We start from the raw sequence: 17,052 nt of genomic DNA on the forward strand, positions 1-17,052 counted from the left end.
TTGCAGATTGTTGTCTTGCTAAGCTAACCACAGTATCTGGTCAGCTTCTATCACCACTATGACCGTCTTGTTGTTAACATGCTGATTAGCACTCTGTTACAGTGACCATATCTCTATGTTCAAATGAACCTCAATTGAATCAACTCAAATTAATTATCAAATTAGAGACAAGATAGTTTGTCATTTGGAAACATACTGTATTTGCCCAATCAGACTATTCAGTGTTAGTTATACAGTTTTTGGATTGTTGATGAAGAAATGGAAAAGTACCTATGCTAAGCAACATTCATATGCTCATTTAATATGAATGTATCCTTTGACACATATTTACACCTTACGTGTTAAAAACTCCAGAATGCTGAATCTGCTTCACCATGATAAGATTCAACTCTAAAGTAACAACAGTGAGTGCGTTTACATGCACACAATAAACTGATAACTGTGAATAATCAGTTTATGGCAATAATCAGATTTCTGCGTTTACATGCACTTTAATAATCCGACAATAGGAGAAACCCGGGTTTACATGATTCAGTCAATTAGTCGGATTTCTCTCCAGAAAGGCACCATTAATTCCGGAATAAAACAACAGAATATAGTTGCAAAATGCAAAATCACATTTTCCTAATTTATTTGTCCAGCGCAGAGGATGGTTTAGGTGACAATTAGGTTGTGTACCTCGTCTACTTTACTAAAATTGGAATAGGCGTCGCTTTGGAAGTGCATCTGTCAATAATGTAGCGTGGGGAAAGGTGGAGTATTATGGGATAGCTAGTAGGGTGTATGTCTAACTGTATCTGTCTGTTATGTTGTTCTGTGCATGTGGGATTTGGGGTTTTGGAGTGGCAAGTGAAGGGAGCATAGGGCCAGTGGGTGGAGACTAGGGGGGAATGGTCAGGAGAGCTGTGTGAAGCTGGAAGAGAGCAGACGTGCTGGGGAGAACTAGGCTAGGCTAGGAGAAGCTAGCGAGGTGTTGGCGTGCCTGCCTTCATGTGTGTCTGTCCGTTCGCTAAATAAAGAGTTTGATAAGCCAAAGGATCTGCCTCGGTGTGCGCCTCATTCCGCCACAATAATATTTCCAACTTTACCGAGCACACAGCACAGAGGCAGGCAGGTGAGGTGACTTAAGCACGTCAAATGTTCATGACCCACAACGTGTGTTGAATTGAAATACTGTAGCCTACCTGTCAGAAAACGGACAGAATTTGTCACGGATTTTAACGTTATGTGTGTGTTGTGTTTTGAACGACTCTGTTGTCTGTAGGCTACGTCATTCTATTTGCAATCCGAGACAAATATTCGTTCCCTCCTGTAGAATATCCACATTTCAACATAGTGCAGTGCAGCAGCGGTGCCGTTACAGGGACACCGGCTCTGTGCGGGAAGAGAGAGCAGAGCTCCCCGCTCCGCTCAGCCAGCGGCTCCGTGCTCACCGTCATCTCGCCAAGCCGGCTGTGGTGCGCTGTGGCCGGGAGAGAGACCGGCATGCCGGTGAGAGAACCGGGAGGAGAGCCGAGGGGCCAGTGAGTGCAGCGCGTCTCTCCCTGCCTCTCACACGCTCCTTCTCTCTCCTGTAAGTCGTACATGCGCAGATATATAAACCCGAAAGAAACCCGGTTATGCTGGATACATGCAGAGAGAAAACCGATTATTGCCCAGAAACCTAGGTGTGTTTATCGGTTTATTCATAACCCGTTTATGACCATAAACGGATAAAGCTTATCGGTTTATGCTGTTTACATGACCATTTGAATAATCAGGTAACTCAGAAATCCGCTAATAAACAGTTTATTGGTGTGCATGTAAACGCACTCAGTGTGTTTTCTCACAGAACCGTGAACTTGGAATGTGCAAATCTCATGGATGACACTGACCAAGTGGTCGGTCTAGAAGGTGGTCACCTCTTATTTTCACATCTCCTTAAAATCTCCTTAAAAGTGCTCATCAGTCTTGTTCATAATGACCTTAAACGTTTTGACCAATAGGTGCATTATCTTCTACCTGTGTTAACATAATCGTGGAATACTCAAATCAACACTATAAAACTTTGTGTTATCATCCAGATCCAGTCAAAGATTTCCGACTGCTGCTAACCCTCGATTTGTAAACATTCGCCCCAGACTACGATGTTTTCCGTGTAGCGCACTCACCAGGAGAGATGCCACTCAGGGTGAATGGCCACGTATATTAGCAGGGAGCCGAAGATGAGCAAGTAGGTTCCGTAATAGATGGCGTTCTCGATCAGCGCCGTTTTAATCTTCCCGGTGATGGAGAAGCCGCCCGAGCGGGCGTATGACTGCATGAACGGCAGCAGCAGCCTGAGGAGACAACAAGTCATTCAGTGCAGTACATCTCAAAGAAACCACTCCCTTTAGCAGAGTGGTGATCAAGGACTTTCCAGGCCCAATTCCCTCAAATTCAAGGACCCAACACGGCATAGTTTGAGACACAGATCAAGGTTACTTGTTCACATTACAGGCAAATCCGATTTGCTGATAAAGTCATTAATCATCATTATCTTGATTGGTTTCCCAAATCTGATTTGGGAGTGTGTCCGCACTGCCACAAATCTGATTCCCAAGTCGGATCTGTGTGGTCCAGACCTAAACAGCCTATCTGCATGGGTTGCTATGGTAACGACGTGGGCATCAGTAAATACGTACGTTGGTGACGTGGTTTTCCTACGCAGAAGCATTTGACGACGAGTTGCGAGTGACGTTCAAATCAGATTTGGTGGATCTGCGCGTCCGCACTCAAGTCACATCAGTCGAAAGCAGATTGGAAACTACCTCCATATGTGGTTTGGGACAAGTGACACAAATCAGACTTGGAGCGTCCAGACTCATAAAACCAATCTGGATAAATAGGTCACTAAAGTTCACACAAATCAGATTTGGCCTCCTAGTCTGAACATGGCCTCACAACAACTAGCAGCTTTACAGAAGCTCACAGACAACTATTAAAAAGAGACAGAGGCTTAACTGTGCTATGAAAGGACATCGTAACATAACATAAGACCACATGATATATGTGTGTGTGTGTGTGTGTGTGTGTGTGTGTGTGTGTGTGTGTGTGTGTGTGTGTGTGTGTGTGTGTGTGTGTGTGTGTGTGTGTGTGTGTGTGTGTGAGAGATACAGTATATGGAACAATTCCATCACACTTTCAATGACTCATGTCTATTTATGTGCATTGTTTCAAAAACACTTTCAATCACTTTGATTTTTCTCTCTCTCAAATTCACAAATGCTTAAAGGGACAGCTCACCCTAAAATCCAAAATACATATTTTTCCTCTCACCTGTAGTGCTATTTATCCATCTATATCGTTTCGGGATAGTTGCCTGAGTTTTGGAGATATCGGCCGCAGAGATGGCTGCCTTCTCTCCAATACAATGGAACTGGATGGCACTCGGCTTGTAGTGCTCGTAGCACCAAAAGAATACATTTGAAAAACTCAACAGCATTGTCTCTTTCAAGAAATCATGACCCGGTTACTCAAGATAATGCACAGATTTTGTTGTGAGCAGTTTCATGGAGGAACTATTTTCTTTTGCAGTCTCGTGTAGGAACTAGCTAGCAGCTAGCGGGTGTAGTTCGGTCAAAAGAAAATAGTTCCTCCATGAAACTGCTCATAACAAGGTCTGTGGATTATCTTGAGTAACGGGGTCATGACTTCTGGAAAGAGACATTGCTGTTGAGTTTTTCAAACTTTGGCACTTTGAGCAGCACAAGCCGAGTGCCATCCAGTTCCATTGTATTGGAGAGAAGGCAGAAACTCTGCGGCCGATATCTCCGAAACTCAGGCAACTAACACAAAACGATATACAGTAGATGGATAAATAGCATTACAGGTGGGAGGGAATATAATAATGTATTTTGGATTTTAGGGTGAGCTGTTCCTTTAAGGATTTCAAGGACCCATGGGAACCCTGAAATATAACAACACCTCTTAGAGGTTTCAAGGCATAACAATAATCATAGTAATACTGACCACGTCAGACACTGGGATGTCCAGTACACCACTCTCCAGAACACAGGCATAATCCCATCTGGAATGTAGCTCCATGGCTTGTAGCATGGCTTGGGGGCACTATTATTATAGAGAAGGGGCGTCAAAACAAATCCATGCATATTTACTGTCTGCACTCTCTGCTGTAATGTACTTCTCTTACTTCTCTAGTATTCATACCAGTTAAGATGACATGAAGCTGAATATTAAGTCTCCTTTCAGCCATTAGTGCTTGAGTTTTGGGTGGTTTTCTGTAGTTGGTTGCAATTCCCTTCTCTCTCCTAACAAGCGCCACAGTTCTCGAGGACTGAGAAGCACATTTTGAGACATCTTGGTGGAGTTATTTTGTGCCACCACCCATCTGACCAAAACACTGATATAAAGGCCTAACACCACCCATCTGACCAAAACACTGATATAAAGGCCTAACACCACCCATCTGACCAAAACACTGATATAAAGGCCTAACACCACCCATCTGACCAAAACACTGATATAAAGGCCTAACACCACCCATCTGACCAAAACACTGATATAAAGGCCTAACACCACCCATCTGACCAAAACACTGATATAAAGGCCTAACACCACCCATCTGACCAAAACACTGATATAAAGGCCTAACACCACCCATCTGACCAACACTGATATAAAGGCCTAACACCACCCATCTGACCAACACTGATATAAAGGCCTAACACCACCCATCTGACCAAAACACTGATATAAAGGCCTAACACCACCCATCTGACCAACACTGATATAAAGGCCTAACACCACCCATCTGACCAACACTGATATAAAGGCCTAACACCACCCATCTGACCAAAACACTGATATAAAGGCCTAACACCACCCATCTGACCAAAACACTGATATAAAGGCCTAACACCACCCATCTGACCAACACTGATATAAAGGCCTAACACCACCCATCTGACCAACACTGATATAAAGGCCTAACACCACCCATCTGACCAACACTGATATAAAGGCCTAACACCACCCATCTGACCAACACTGATATAAAGGCCTAACACCACCCATCTGACCAACACTGATATAAAGGCCTAACACCACCCATCTGACCAACACTGATATAAAGGCCTAACACCACCCATCTGACCAACACTGATATAAAGGCCTAACACCACCCATCTGACCAAAACACTGATATAAAGGCCTAACACCACCCATCTGACCAAAACACTGATATAAAGGCCTAACACCACCCATCTGACCAAAACACTGATATAAAGGCCTAACACCACCCATCTGACCAACACTGATATAAAGGCCTAACACCACCCATCTGACCAACACTGATATAAAGGCCTAACACCACCCATCTGACCAAAACACTGATATAAAGGCCTAACACCACCCATCTGACCAACACTGATATAAAGGCCTAACACCACCCATCTGACCAACACTGATATAAAGGCTTAACACCACCCATCTGACCAAAACACTGATATAAAGGCCTAACACCACCCATCTGACCAAAACACTGATATAAAGGCCTAACACCACCCATCTGACCAACACTGATATAAAGGCCTAACACCACCCATCTGACCAACACTGATATAAAGGCCTAACACCACCCATCTGACCAACACTGATATAAAGGCCTAACACCACCCATCTGACCAACACTGATATAAAGGCCTAACACCACCCATCTGACCAACACTGATATAAAGGCCTAACACCACCCATCTGACCAAAACACTGATATAAAGGCCTAACACCACCCATCTGACCAACACTGATATAAAGGCCTAACACCACCCATCTGACCAAAACACTGATATAAAGGCCTAACACCACCCATCTGACCAACACTGATATAAAGGCCTAACACCACCCATCTGACCAACACTGATATAAAGGCCTAACACCACCCATCTGACCAACACTGATATAAAGGCCTAACACCACCCATCTGACCAACACTGATATAAAGGCCTAACACCACCCATCTGACCAACACTGATATAAAGGCCTAACACCACCCATCTGACCAACACTGATATAAAGGCCTAACACCACCCATCTGACCAACACTGATATAAAGGCCTAACACCACCCATCTGACCAAAACACTGATATAAAGGCCTAACACCACCCATCTGACCAAAACACTGATATAAAGGCCTAACACCACCCATCTGACCAACACTGATATAAAGGCCTAACACCACCCATCTGACCAACACTGATATAAAGGCCTAACACCACCCATCTGACCAACACTGATATAAAGGCCTAACACCACCCATCTGACCAAAACACTGATATAAAGGCCTAACACCACCCATCTGACCAAAACACTGATATAAAGGCCTAACACCACCCATCTGACCAACACTGATATAAAGGCATAACACCACCCATCTGACCAACACTGATATAAAGGCCTAACACCACCCATCTGACCAACACTGATATAAAGGCCTAACACCACCCATCTGACCAAAACACTGATATAAAGGCCTAACACCACCCATCTGACCAACACTGATATAAAGGCCTAACACCACCCATCTGACCAACACTGATATAAAGGCCTAACACCACCCATCTGACCAAAACACTGATATAAAGGCCTAACACCACCCATCTGACCAACACTGATATAAAGGCCTAACACCACCCATCTGACCAAAACACTGATATAAAGGCCTAACACCACCCATCTGACCAAAACACTGATATAAAGGCCTAACACCACCCATCTGACCAAAACACTGATATAAAGGCCTAACACCACCCATCTGACCAACACTGATATAAAGGCCTAACACCACCCATCTGACCAACACTGATATAAAGGCATAACACCACCCATCTGACCAACACTGATATAAAGGCCTAACACCACCCATCTGACCAACACTGATATAAAGGCCTAACACCACCCATCTGACCAAAACACTGATATAAAGGCCTAACACCACCCATCTGACCAACACTGATATAAAGGCCTAACACCACCCATCTGACCAACACTGATATAAAGGCCTAACACCACCCATCTGACCAAAACACTGATATAAAGGCCTAACACCACCCATCTGACCAACACTGATATAAAGGCATAACACCACCCATCTGACCAACACTGATATAAAGGCCTAACACCACCCATCTGACCAACACTGATATAAAGGCCTAACACCACCCATCTGACCAAAACACTGATATAAAGGCCTAACACCACCCATCTGACCAAAACACTGATATAAAGGCCTAACACCACCCATCTGACCAACACTGATATAAAGGCCTAACACCACCCATCTGACCAACACTGATATAAAGGCCTAACACCACCCATCTGACCAAAACACTGATATAAAGGCCTAACACCACCCATCTGACCAACACTGATATAAAGGCCTAACACCACCCATCTGACCAAAACACTGATATAAAGGCCTAACACCACCCATCTGACCAAAACACTGATATAAAGGCCTAACACCACCCATCTGACCAAAACACTGATATAAAGGCCTAACACCACCCATCTGACCAAAACACTGATATAAAGGCCTAACACCACCCATCTGACCAACACTGATATAAAGGCCTAACACCACCCATCTGACCAACACTGATATAAAGGCCTAACACCACCCATCTGACCAACACTGATATAAAGGCCTAACACCACCCATCTGACCAACACTGATATAAAGGCCTAACACCACCCATCTGACCAAAACACTGATATAAAGGCCTAACACCACCCATCTGACCAACACTGATATAAAGGCCTAACACCACCCATCTGACCAACACTGATATAAAGGCCTAACACCACCCATCTGACCAACACTGATATAAAGGCCTAACACCACCCATCTGACCAACACTGATATAAAGGCATAACACCACCCATCTGACCAACACTGATATAAAGGCCTAACACCACCCATCTGACCAACACTGATATAAAGGCCTAACACCACCCATCTGACCAAAACACTGATATAAAGGCCTAACACCACCCATCTGACCAACACTGATATAAAGGCCTAACACCACCCATCTGACCAACACTGATATAAAGGCCTAACACCACCCATCTGACCAAAACACTGATATAAAGGCCTAACACCACCCATCTGACCAACACTGATATAAAGGCCTAACACCACCCATCTGACCAAAACACTGATATAAAGGCCTAACACCACCCATCTGACCAACACTGATATAAAGGCCTAACACCACCCATCTGACCAAAACACTGATATAAAGGCCTAACACCACCCATCTGACCAAAACAAACACTGTGCTTGCATTCTCTCTTCCCTGGTTTCTGAGAACTTTTACAGCCACTGAAGCCTATTTGCAATAACAACAGGATGCAATAGCAAAATTAGTATGCGATCTCGGTTATTGCACCACCCTACCAATCTTTGCTACATACAGTACTGTATCACATGCTCACCTTTTAGTGGGTGTGACAGAGGAGTTGTTGGCTGTTGTTTGATTGGAAGGTGGGTTGACGGTGGGAACAGAAGCATGCCCCTCGTGATCTATCTTGCACTGCTTGTAGATGGTCTGTAGGAAGATAAACACATGCACGCACGCACGCACACACACACACACACACACACACACACACACACACACACACACACACACACACACACACACACACACACACACACACACACACACACACACACACACACACACTGCTTAGGTGTTCTTGAAGAGATGTCAGAATATCAGAGAAGGGCTGTTTTAACAGTTAATAGCTAGACTGGATATGTATTGCAGATATACTGTGTATGTAATTCCATTACACCGTAGTCAAAAAGCACATTTCAGGCCCTGACCGCATGACCACCTTCGACCCTCCCTATAGGGCTGACCGTGGGTAGCTACTGGGACGTAAGTTGGGGCTTGGCCAGCCCCGGCTGGGTCACCTGGGCGAGGGTGTATGATGTTGCGAGACCCGAAACATCCTATGACCCCAGGGTACATCACTGAGGATACGTCCCAGTTATGCATCCATGCGATGTTTTTTCTTTCTTTACTGCTGATTTTTGCTTATTGCTGTTGTTCTCTTAGGCTCGGCCCGCCGCTCGGGCTCGCCCGCCCTGCAGCTTGCATACGCAGCACCGCTGTTGCGTGGCCTCGCCTGCCCTATTGGCGCATGCGCAATGTCTCCCTCTCTCTCTCTCCCTCAGTCTCCCTCTCTCTCTCGCCCAGTCTCTCTGCCCCTCTCTCTCCTTCTCCTATCTCCCTCAGTCTCTCTCCCCCTCTCTCTCCTCTCTCCCTCAGTTGCTCTTGTCTCCCTCTTTCTCTCGCTCAGTCTCTCTCCCTCGCCTATCTCTCCCTCTCCCTCAGTCTCTCTCCCCCTCAGTTGTTCTCGTGTGTGTGTGTGTGTGTGTGTGTGTGTCACACTGATGACATCATCAGTGATGTCACAATGATGTCACAATGCCTATGTATAACATCACATCATCAGTGATGTCATCAGTGACATCATCACTGAACTATAGCCTTGTGTGTCACACTGATGACATCATCAGTGATGTCACAATGATGTCACAATGCCTATGTATAACATCACATCATCAGTGATGTCATCAGTGACATCATCACTGAACTATAGCCTTATGTGTGAGTGAATTTATGTCATCAGTGGAACAGACAGACAAACAGAGAAATAGATAGAGCCCGAGCTCCCTTTTATATACTGATGATGATGATGATGATGATGAGGATGAGTATTGCCCTTGAGTGGTTCTGATCTGATTCTGATTGGTTCTGGTTCTGATTCATATTGACCCGTCTTTAGGAGTGACCGGAGTGACGATAAACATCGCAAATCTTAATTACGACTAGTCAAAATGAGGTTGCTGATATCTGTCTGATTAAATCTGGATAGCAAAACGTAGCTATAAAATGTGAAAGCAGCTTTGCTATAGGCGTGTGGTGTGTGTGCAGCCTGCACTGACCGTGCTGACATCCAGTGGCAGGATGAAGACGATGAGGAAGCAGAGGTACCAGGCCAGCAGCGTGCCGAACAGCACCATGCGCTGCTGCTTCCGGAAGTCCCCATAGCGATGCAGCAGGAACAGTGCCAGGAAAAACACCACCACTATCTCGATGCCGAGGGCCGCCCCGCTCATCCCGCTGCCCGCACTCCTCTCAACAGCCTAACCTGCAATCACATCATCATCGATCATAATCACATAGGCCTCAATAATAACAATGACTCTTTTTTTTATATACATTTCAGATATTTTCAATATACATTATTTACAGCAGGGCAATGTGTTCAAGTAGAATACAATAGATTTTTTTTCCCTTCTTCTTTTGTATTTTTATTTTCTTTTTTTTTAAGCGGGGGTTCCTATCTGGAGGAAACCCCAGCGGAGCACAGGGAGAACATGCAAACTCCACACAGAAAGGCCCTTTTGACGAGCCCACCTGGGCAGTAGGCACTGAGACATGGGGGATGGGGACATGCCCACAGCGTCCCAGGCGGGAATGGAACCCAGGACCTTCTTGCTGTGAGGCGACAGCGCTACCTACCACTGCGCCAGACTTAGCACATTTGTTCTTCCACACTAATTGACTCCCATTCTTCACTCAATTACTGCAGCCGGTGATCATCATAATGAGCTCTGGCACAATTACCAAAGACATGAGGCTCTGGACCAAAGGCCTGCTGACCTGTCCTGCCCACTAACACTGAATACACCCTGAAAGGCTCTTTTGTGCTATTCCTTTGGACCACAACATACTTTCAAAGTAAATGAAAAAGCATAATACTTGCATTGTTACAACACTGTCATTAACAAAACTGGATTTTCTTTACAAATCAGTGATGGAGAGATTGAGGAATGCGAGCAATCTCGCAACAAAGGCCTGCGTGCTGCGTGGATTGTCAATGTCAGTCCATTTGAAGTGGAGATGATAGTGAGACTGTAGGTTTTGCTCTGGGTTTTATGGTTTCTGTTCACCTGAGCAGACCAGGGCCTGCAGATGCTAAATGAGCTCGCACTCGCAGCTCAATCCGGTTACAAAGCATCTTTTCTCCTGGCTCGACATGAATGTATTGGTCCCTGGTTTAAATAAACGACCAAACATTCAGTCGCAATGACAGCTAATATACGAGGGATCAGCGTGACGTCACTTGCCACCCAGAAATGCGGAACCACGCGGCAGTTAATAGTATGAGTTGTGTCAAACAAATGTTAATATCTCAAAAACTATACATCACATCGCTTATATTTTGACATTCTGAGTGAGAGCAGAAGTAGCCCAAGAGTTTGATGTATAGTAGATGCATCATGTCGTGTTAAAGTTGTGTGAACTGTCGCAGTTTTTAAAATGTAAACAGAGTTAACTGGCTAGAGTCAGACACTCAACTCACGCCTTGCGCCACTTGGTCTCCATAGGGTTCCGTTGCCGTTGCCACCCAGTGACACGGTTTGTTTACCAAAATGCTGCTCGGCTGATCCCTCGTATTAGCTAGCAAGAACGAGAGACCAAAACAAGAATATTGGACGAGATAAGGTATGGAGGAGTCCAGTGACAATAAGCGATGACCACAATAACAATTTAAATTTCGGTTTAATGTGTTTACTGTTGTGACAAAGCGTTGACTGGTAAAGTAACGTTAACGCCAGGACGTATGCGTAGGTAAAAGAAGTAACGTCTAGCTTTCTGAAGCGTGGCGACCAGTGGCGACAGGAACAGGACTGTGGGCAGCTAGCTCAGGCAGATGGACAGACAGCCAAACCAAGCAGGTTCTTTAACAGCCATGTAGCGTTACAGGTCTACACCAGTTACATATGATTAACTCCGCTATTAATTCCAATTATATAAGGTGAATTAATGGTGGTCTATCTCAGGGGACAGGTAACGTTACGCCCAGATAGCCTACTGTCAAGAAGCTAGCGTTAACATGACAGCTAACGTTAACTTCACGTTGCCTCGCATTGCGAAACAACTGATTAGTAAGGTTAGTAATAACAAGGGTAATTGCTGACGTGGTGACTCTTACCGTCGTGTTTTGTTATCGCACCTTTCAGGGCAAGCAACAAGTCTGATAATCTTCAGATGATAGTGTTATTTCCACTCTGTTTACCATCAAATAATGCATCAGTTTCCTGACTGCAGTCACATCCTGGTTTTCTGTGCTAGGAGACGGATCGCAGGAGCAGACAACGACGTCATATCCACCCAGACTGAGGAATGCTCGACGCATGCGCAGTAACTTTTGTGGTCTCATGATACATCAGCTGCTTGATGAAAGACTCAGACGATACTTTAATGTCAATGAAAGTGGTCACGTTGACTCGATTTTATTTCTCAAAAATATATAAGCTGTCATAAATAACACAAATATCTCAATAATCAATATTTCAATAACGTGTTACAAAAGATCAAGTCCTTTGAGCTTTGAGCTCATTTATAAATTTGAATAAGCAATATAGCATGAGAGCAAGTGTGTTGTGGAGAATATACAATATATATTCCACAACACCACGCAGCTGGAGTGCTATATTGCTTTTATAAAACGGTTTCCAAGTATAATAATATAATAATAATAATACTGTAACGTTCCCGGTATCTCATGAGGCAGAGGCTTCTTGATGGTACAAGGGTCTTTATTCACAGTTAGTTATATTACAACTCTCAGCGGTTGTCACGCTCAAAGCTAGCAGCTTTCCCTTCGAGTAGTGTGTGAAGACTGACGCGCATGCTCAGTTCACTCCGGAAGTATCCCCACAGCCTAGTGTTCCCCAATACAACACTCCCACACATCAGTTCCTATCTGCAGTCGAGACACAATGCTCACCCCTGTATGTGTACTGCTGATTCGCTACATACTCCCCGCCCAACAATAAGGTCAACGCCCACGTTGATAACACATCACACACCCCCTTGTACCAAAACATCTTTTTTCTTTAACAGCTTCTTTGTTTTTTTTCAATCACAGCATGTTGCACTCTCAGACTTCCCCACATCTCCTCCCCCACAATATCTCATGTCATGCACCTCTTTTACTTTCTGTTACAACAATACAACATCTCCAACCACCATCTCCTCTCTTTTTTTTTTTTTTTTTTTTTTTTTTTTTTAGTACAACTCAAAGTTGTTGAATCGTCCTGGAGCCCTTGGCTCTCTCCGTGGCCGTGTTAGTCTCTGTGAATCTGTCTGTGGGGCTGATCCCACCTGCAGTGTCTCTGGGCTTTCACGTCCCTGAGTGGGGCCCGCCCGGTCATAGCCGGACGCCCCTCTCTGTGGGAACAGAGTCCTTCTTTCAGCCGGTCTAGGTGAAACCGCCGGGCGGCCGAGATCTGGGGGAAAGGTGCACCCCCCCCGGTATGGGGCCAACCTGTCTCGGTGGAGTACCTTCCTGCCACCAAGTGGCATCTGCACTCGGTACACCACTTCCCCCATTCTCTCCATGACCCTGCATGGGCCTGTCCAGTGACAGTCCAGTTTAGGGCTACGCCCTTTTTTTCTCTGGGGTGTGTACACCCAGACCAACTCCCCCCCTGGAAATGGTTTCCTTTTGCCCTCACATCATAATTCCTTTTTTGTTTCATGCCTGCTTTCTCTAGCTGGTCCCGAGCGAAGTGGTGAGCGGACTCTAAGCGATCTTGTAGCCTCCTGGCGTACTCTCGCCCTGGGGGAGCGTCCAGTGCATCTGGTGGCTTGCCGAACGCCATTTCTGCTGGTGTCCGCAGTTCTCGACCTAACATGAGCAGAGCTGGTGTGCAGGAGGTGGACTCGTGTGTGGCGGATCTGTAGGCCATGAGGATGAGCGGCAGGTGCGTGTCCCAGTCCTTCTGGTGCTCCTCCGTGAGGATGGCCAACTGCTTTTTCAGCGTTCGATTGAATCTTTCTACAAGGCCATCGCTCTGGGGGTGCAATGCTGTGGTCCGTGTCTTTTTAATGTTCAGTTTCTCGCACATGGTGGCGAACACTCGTGACTCAAAGTTTCTCCCTTGGTCACTGTGTAGGGTCTCTGGTGCTCCGAACCTACTGAACATGCCGGTTACTAGTGCGTCGACCACCGTCCCCGCCTCCTGGTCGGGTAGTGCGTACGCCTCTGGCCATTTTGTGAAATAGTCCATGGCGACCAGGACGTACTTGTTTCCACTGTCTGAGCGGGGGAAAGGTCCCATCACGTCTACCCCTACCCTCTCCATGGGGGCTCCTGCTGCTAGCTGTTGGAGCGGGGCGCGAGACTGATCTAACGGGCCTTTGTACGCTGCGCAGAGGTCGCAGCGTCGACAGAAGTCCTGTACGTCTCTCCCCATCCTCCCCCAATAAAAGCCTTGTCTGATGCGGCGGAGGGTTTTGTTTACCCCAAAGTGCCCAGCCCCTACAGTTCCATGGCAGCTCCTGCACACCTCCTCCCTCAACGTTGTCGGCACTACTTTCCGCCACTTATGCTCTCCTGTCGCTGGCTCCTTCCAGGACTTCATCAGCACTCCGTTACTCAATCTCAGGGTGTCGAACCCCGCCCACAGCCCTTTGGTTGTGTCGGTGGCCCCCGCCACCTCTTCCCAGGGCGGCTTCTGGCCCTCTTCTACCCATTGCAGTACTGGTGACAGCTCCCTGTCGTTTTCTTGGTGGCCCCTCCAATCCGCTGCCTCTGCTACCCGCAGCGTCCTGCACACTGGCCCATCCCCCGTGTGATTAGGGCAGATCCTAGCTTCCTCTTGGAGCTCTCTCTCTCTTTCTTCTCTCTTTTCGCAGTACGTACACCCTCTCTCTGCACAGGGTCGTCGTGACAGGGCGTCTGCGTTGACGTGGCGCGCCCCTGCCCTGTGTTCTATCGTGAAGTTGTAGTCTGCCATTTTCTCTAACCAGCGGCACACTTGTCCCTCCGGCTCTCGGAAGGACCATAGCCACTGCAGCGCCGAGTGGTCGGTCCGTATGGTGAACCGCGGCTGTCCTAGGAGGTAATATCTAAAGTGTCTTAGTGCTTCTACTACGGCGAGGAGCTCCCGGCGGGTGACGCAGTAGTTACGTTCTGCTTTATCGAAAGTCTTGCTATAGTACGCCACCACCCGCTCCCCGTCCGGCCCCGCCTGGGACAGCACGGCCCCCATACCCCCATTGCTGGCATCAGTGTCTAGTAGGAACGGCAGGGCGGGGTCTGGTGCTCTAAGCACTGGAGACTCGGTCAGCGCTTTCTTGAGGGCTTTGAATGCTAGGTGGCATTCTGTCGTCCAGTGGAAGTCTGCGTTCTTCTCTTTTAACCTGAACAGTGGTTCCGCTATTTTAGAAAACCCGTTCACGAATTTCCTGTAGTATGCGGCTAGCCCTACGAAGCTCTCGAGTTCGCCTTTGTTTCTGGGGGTGGGCCACTCCATGACCGCCTGAGTCTTCTCTTCTAGGGTGCGAATGCCCCCCGCGCCGATGCCATGCCCAAAGAACTCCACCCTCCTCTTCAGGAAGTGGCACTTGTCTGGGTGTAACTTTAGACCCGCCTCTGCTATCTTCTGCAGGACTTTTCGTAACGCCCCCACTGCTGCCTGGAACGTGCCCCCGTGTGTCAAGATGTCATCTAAATACACGACGCATTCGGATCGGGGAATGTCTCCCAGCAGCTTCTCCATTAACCTCTCGAACGTTGCTGGTGCGTTGCACAGCCCGAAACTGAGTACTCGAAACTGCCACAGCCCCTTCTCTGTGCGGAAGGCGGTCTTTTGTTTGGCATCGTCGCGGAGGGGCACCTGCCAGTACCCGCTACGGAGGTCTAGGGATGAGAACCAGGATGACTCTCCCGCGGCGTCTAACAGTTCCTCTATGATGGGCATCGGGTATGCGTCTTTTTTCGTCACTTTGTTCAGCCCCCTATAGTCTACACAAAATCGCATTTTGGGGCTATTTTTCTTTTTCACCAGCACTACCCCTGACGCCCACGGGCTGTCTGATGGCTCAATGATCCCCGCCCGCAGCATGTTCTCTACAGCTTCGTTCGCTATCTCTCTCCTCGCCGCTGGGACCCGACGGGGATATGACCTGACGGGTCGCGCCCCCTCCGTGTCTATTTCGTGTTCCACCAGGTGGGTACAGCCTAGCTCATCATCTGACATGGCGAAAATGTCTTTATATTCCTCTAGTACCCTCCACAGGTCATCGCTCTGCTGGGTCTCTAACCCTTCGCTCTGGCGTTTGTGCAATCCCCTGAGCATCTCTAACCTCTCTCTCTCCCCCTCTGCCTGTTGCGCTGGCTGAGGGCAAGTGTTTGGAGGTGGGCTAGGGGTGGGGCTTTGTGGAGGGGCTTGGTCTGCTGGGTGGGGCTCATGCACTACGGTGACGCGATATACAGTGATGTTATTTACATTAGCTCTCTCCTCTGGAACGGTGGGAGGGTGGCCCATCTGGACTACTGGCCCCCCTGCAAATGTCAATGTGCTTTTTCCTAGGTCTACTGTGCATTTGTTTAGCGTCAAGTAGTCTTCCCCCAGGATGCAGGGTCCCGTCATTTCTACCACCCACACCGAAAAGTCCACTGTCTGTCCCCCCACTGTTATCATTACGTGTCCCCTCCCCCTCATTGGCATCAACTCACCGGATACTGTTCTTAGCAGTTGTGCTGCTGGCTGCTCCAGGCGCGTCCCCTCGGGCATCATGTTGACGTTCACCAGCGTTGCCGTACACCCCGTGTCCACCAGGGCGGCGCAGTATCTCCCCTGTAGGTAGACTGGAACATGGCAGCCGTTCATCGCGCGCGGCCCGCTCTGCATGTTGACAGCTCCGGCGATGTCGTCTACTTCGGGTCGCCCCACCTCCCCGTTGCTGTCGGTGGGCCCCCTCCTGCGATGACGTGGCTACGGGGACTGTGGCATCGTAGACCCGTCTCGCCCCATCTGGACGGGCCCTGTGCCGTTTCCCTGGTTCCACGCTCTCCGGCGGCAGTCTGCTTCCCGATGCCCGGGGCGTCCACATCCCCAGCAGATCATGTTCCCTCTGGCCCAGCTGTTGTTCCGCTGAGTGGGCTGTCGAGCGGGGTTGGGCTGCAGGGTCGCTCTG

The 17,052-nt window shown here is 47.6% G+C and overlaps 1 protein-coding gene across 1 annotated transcript in view; it reads right to left on the bottom strand.

Moving 5' to 3' along the window:
• Positions 1–12,187, bottom strand: part of lmbrd2b (LMBR1 domain containing 2b) — a 29,908-nt gene extending 17,721 nt beyond the window's left edge. Inside the window, exons 1-5 of the mRNA XM_083638624.1 lie at positions 12,056–12,187; positions 9,999–10,204; positions 8,477–8,589; positions 3,991–4,089; positions 2,151–2,318 (exon numbers count right to left, since the gene is read on the bottom strand). Coding sequence (XP_083494750.1) covers positions 2,151–2,318; positions 3,991–4,089; positions 8,477–8,589; positions 9,999–10,172 — 554 coding nt within the window. The 5' untranslated portion in view covers positions 10,173–10,204; positions 12,056–12,187. The remainder of the gene's footprint in view (positions 1–2,150; positions 2,319–3,990; positions 4,090–8,476; positions 8,590–9,998; positions 10,205–12,055) is intronic.
• Between the last annotated feature and the right edge of the window lie 4,865 nt (positions 12,188–17,052).

Source organism: Poromitra crassiceps (genome assembly GCF_964638095.1).
Source record: "Poromitra crassiceps genome assembly, chromosome: 6".
NCBI classification, from domain to species: Eukaryota; Metazoa; Chordata; class Actinopteri; order Beryciformes; family Melamphaidae; genus Poromitra; species Poromitra crassiceps.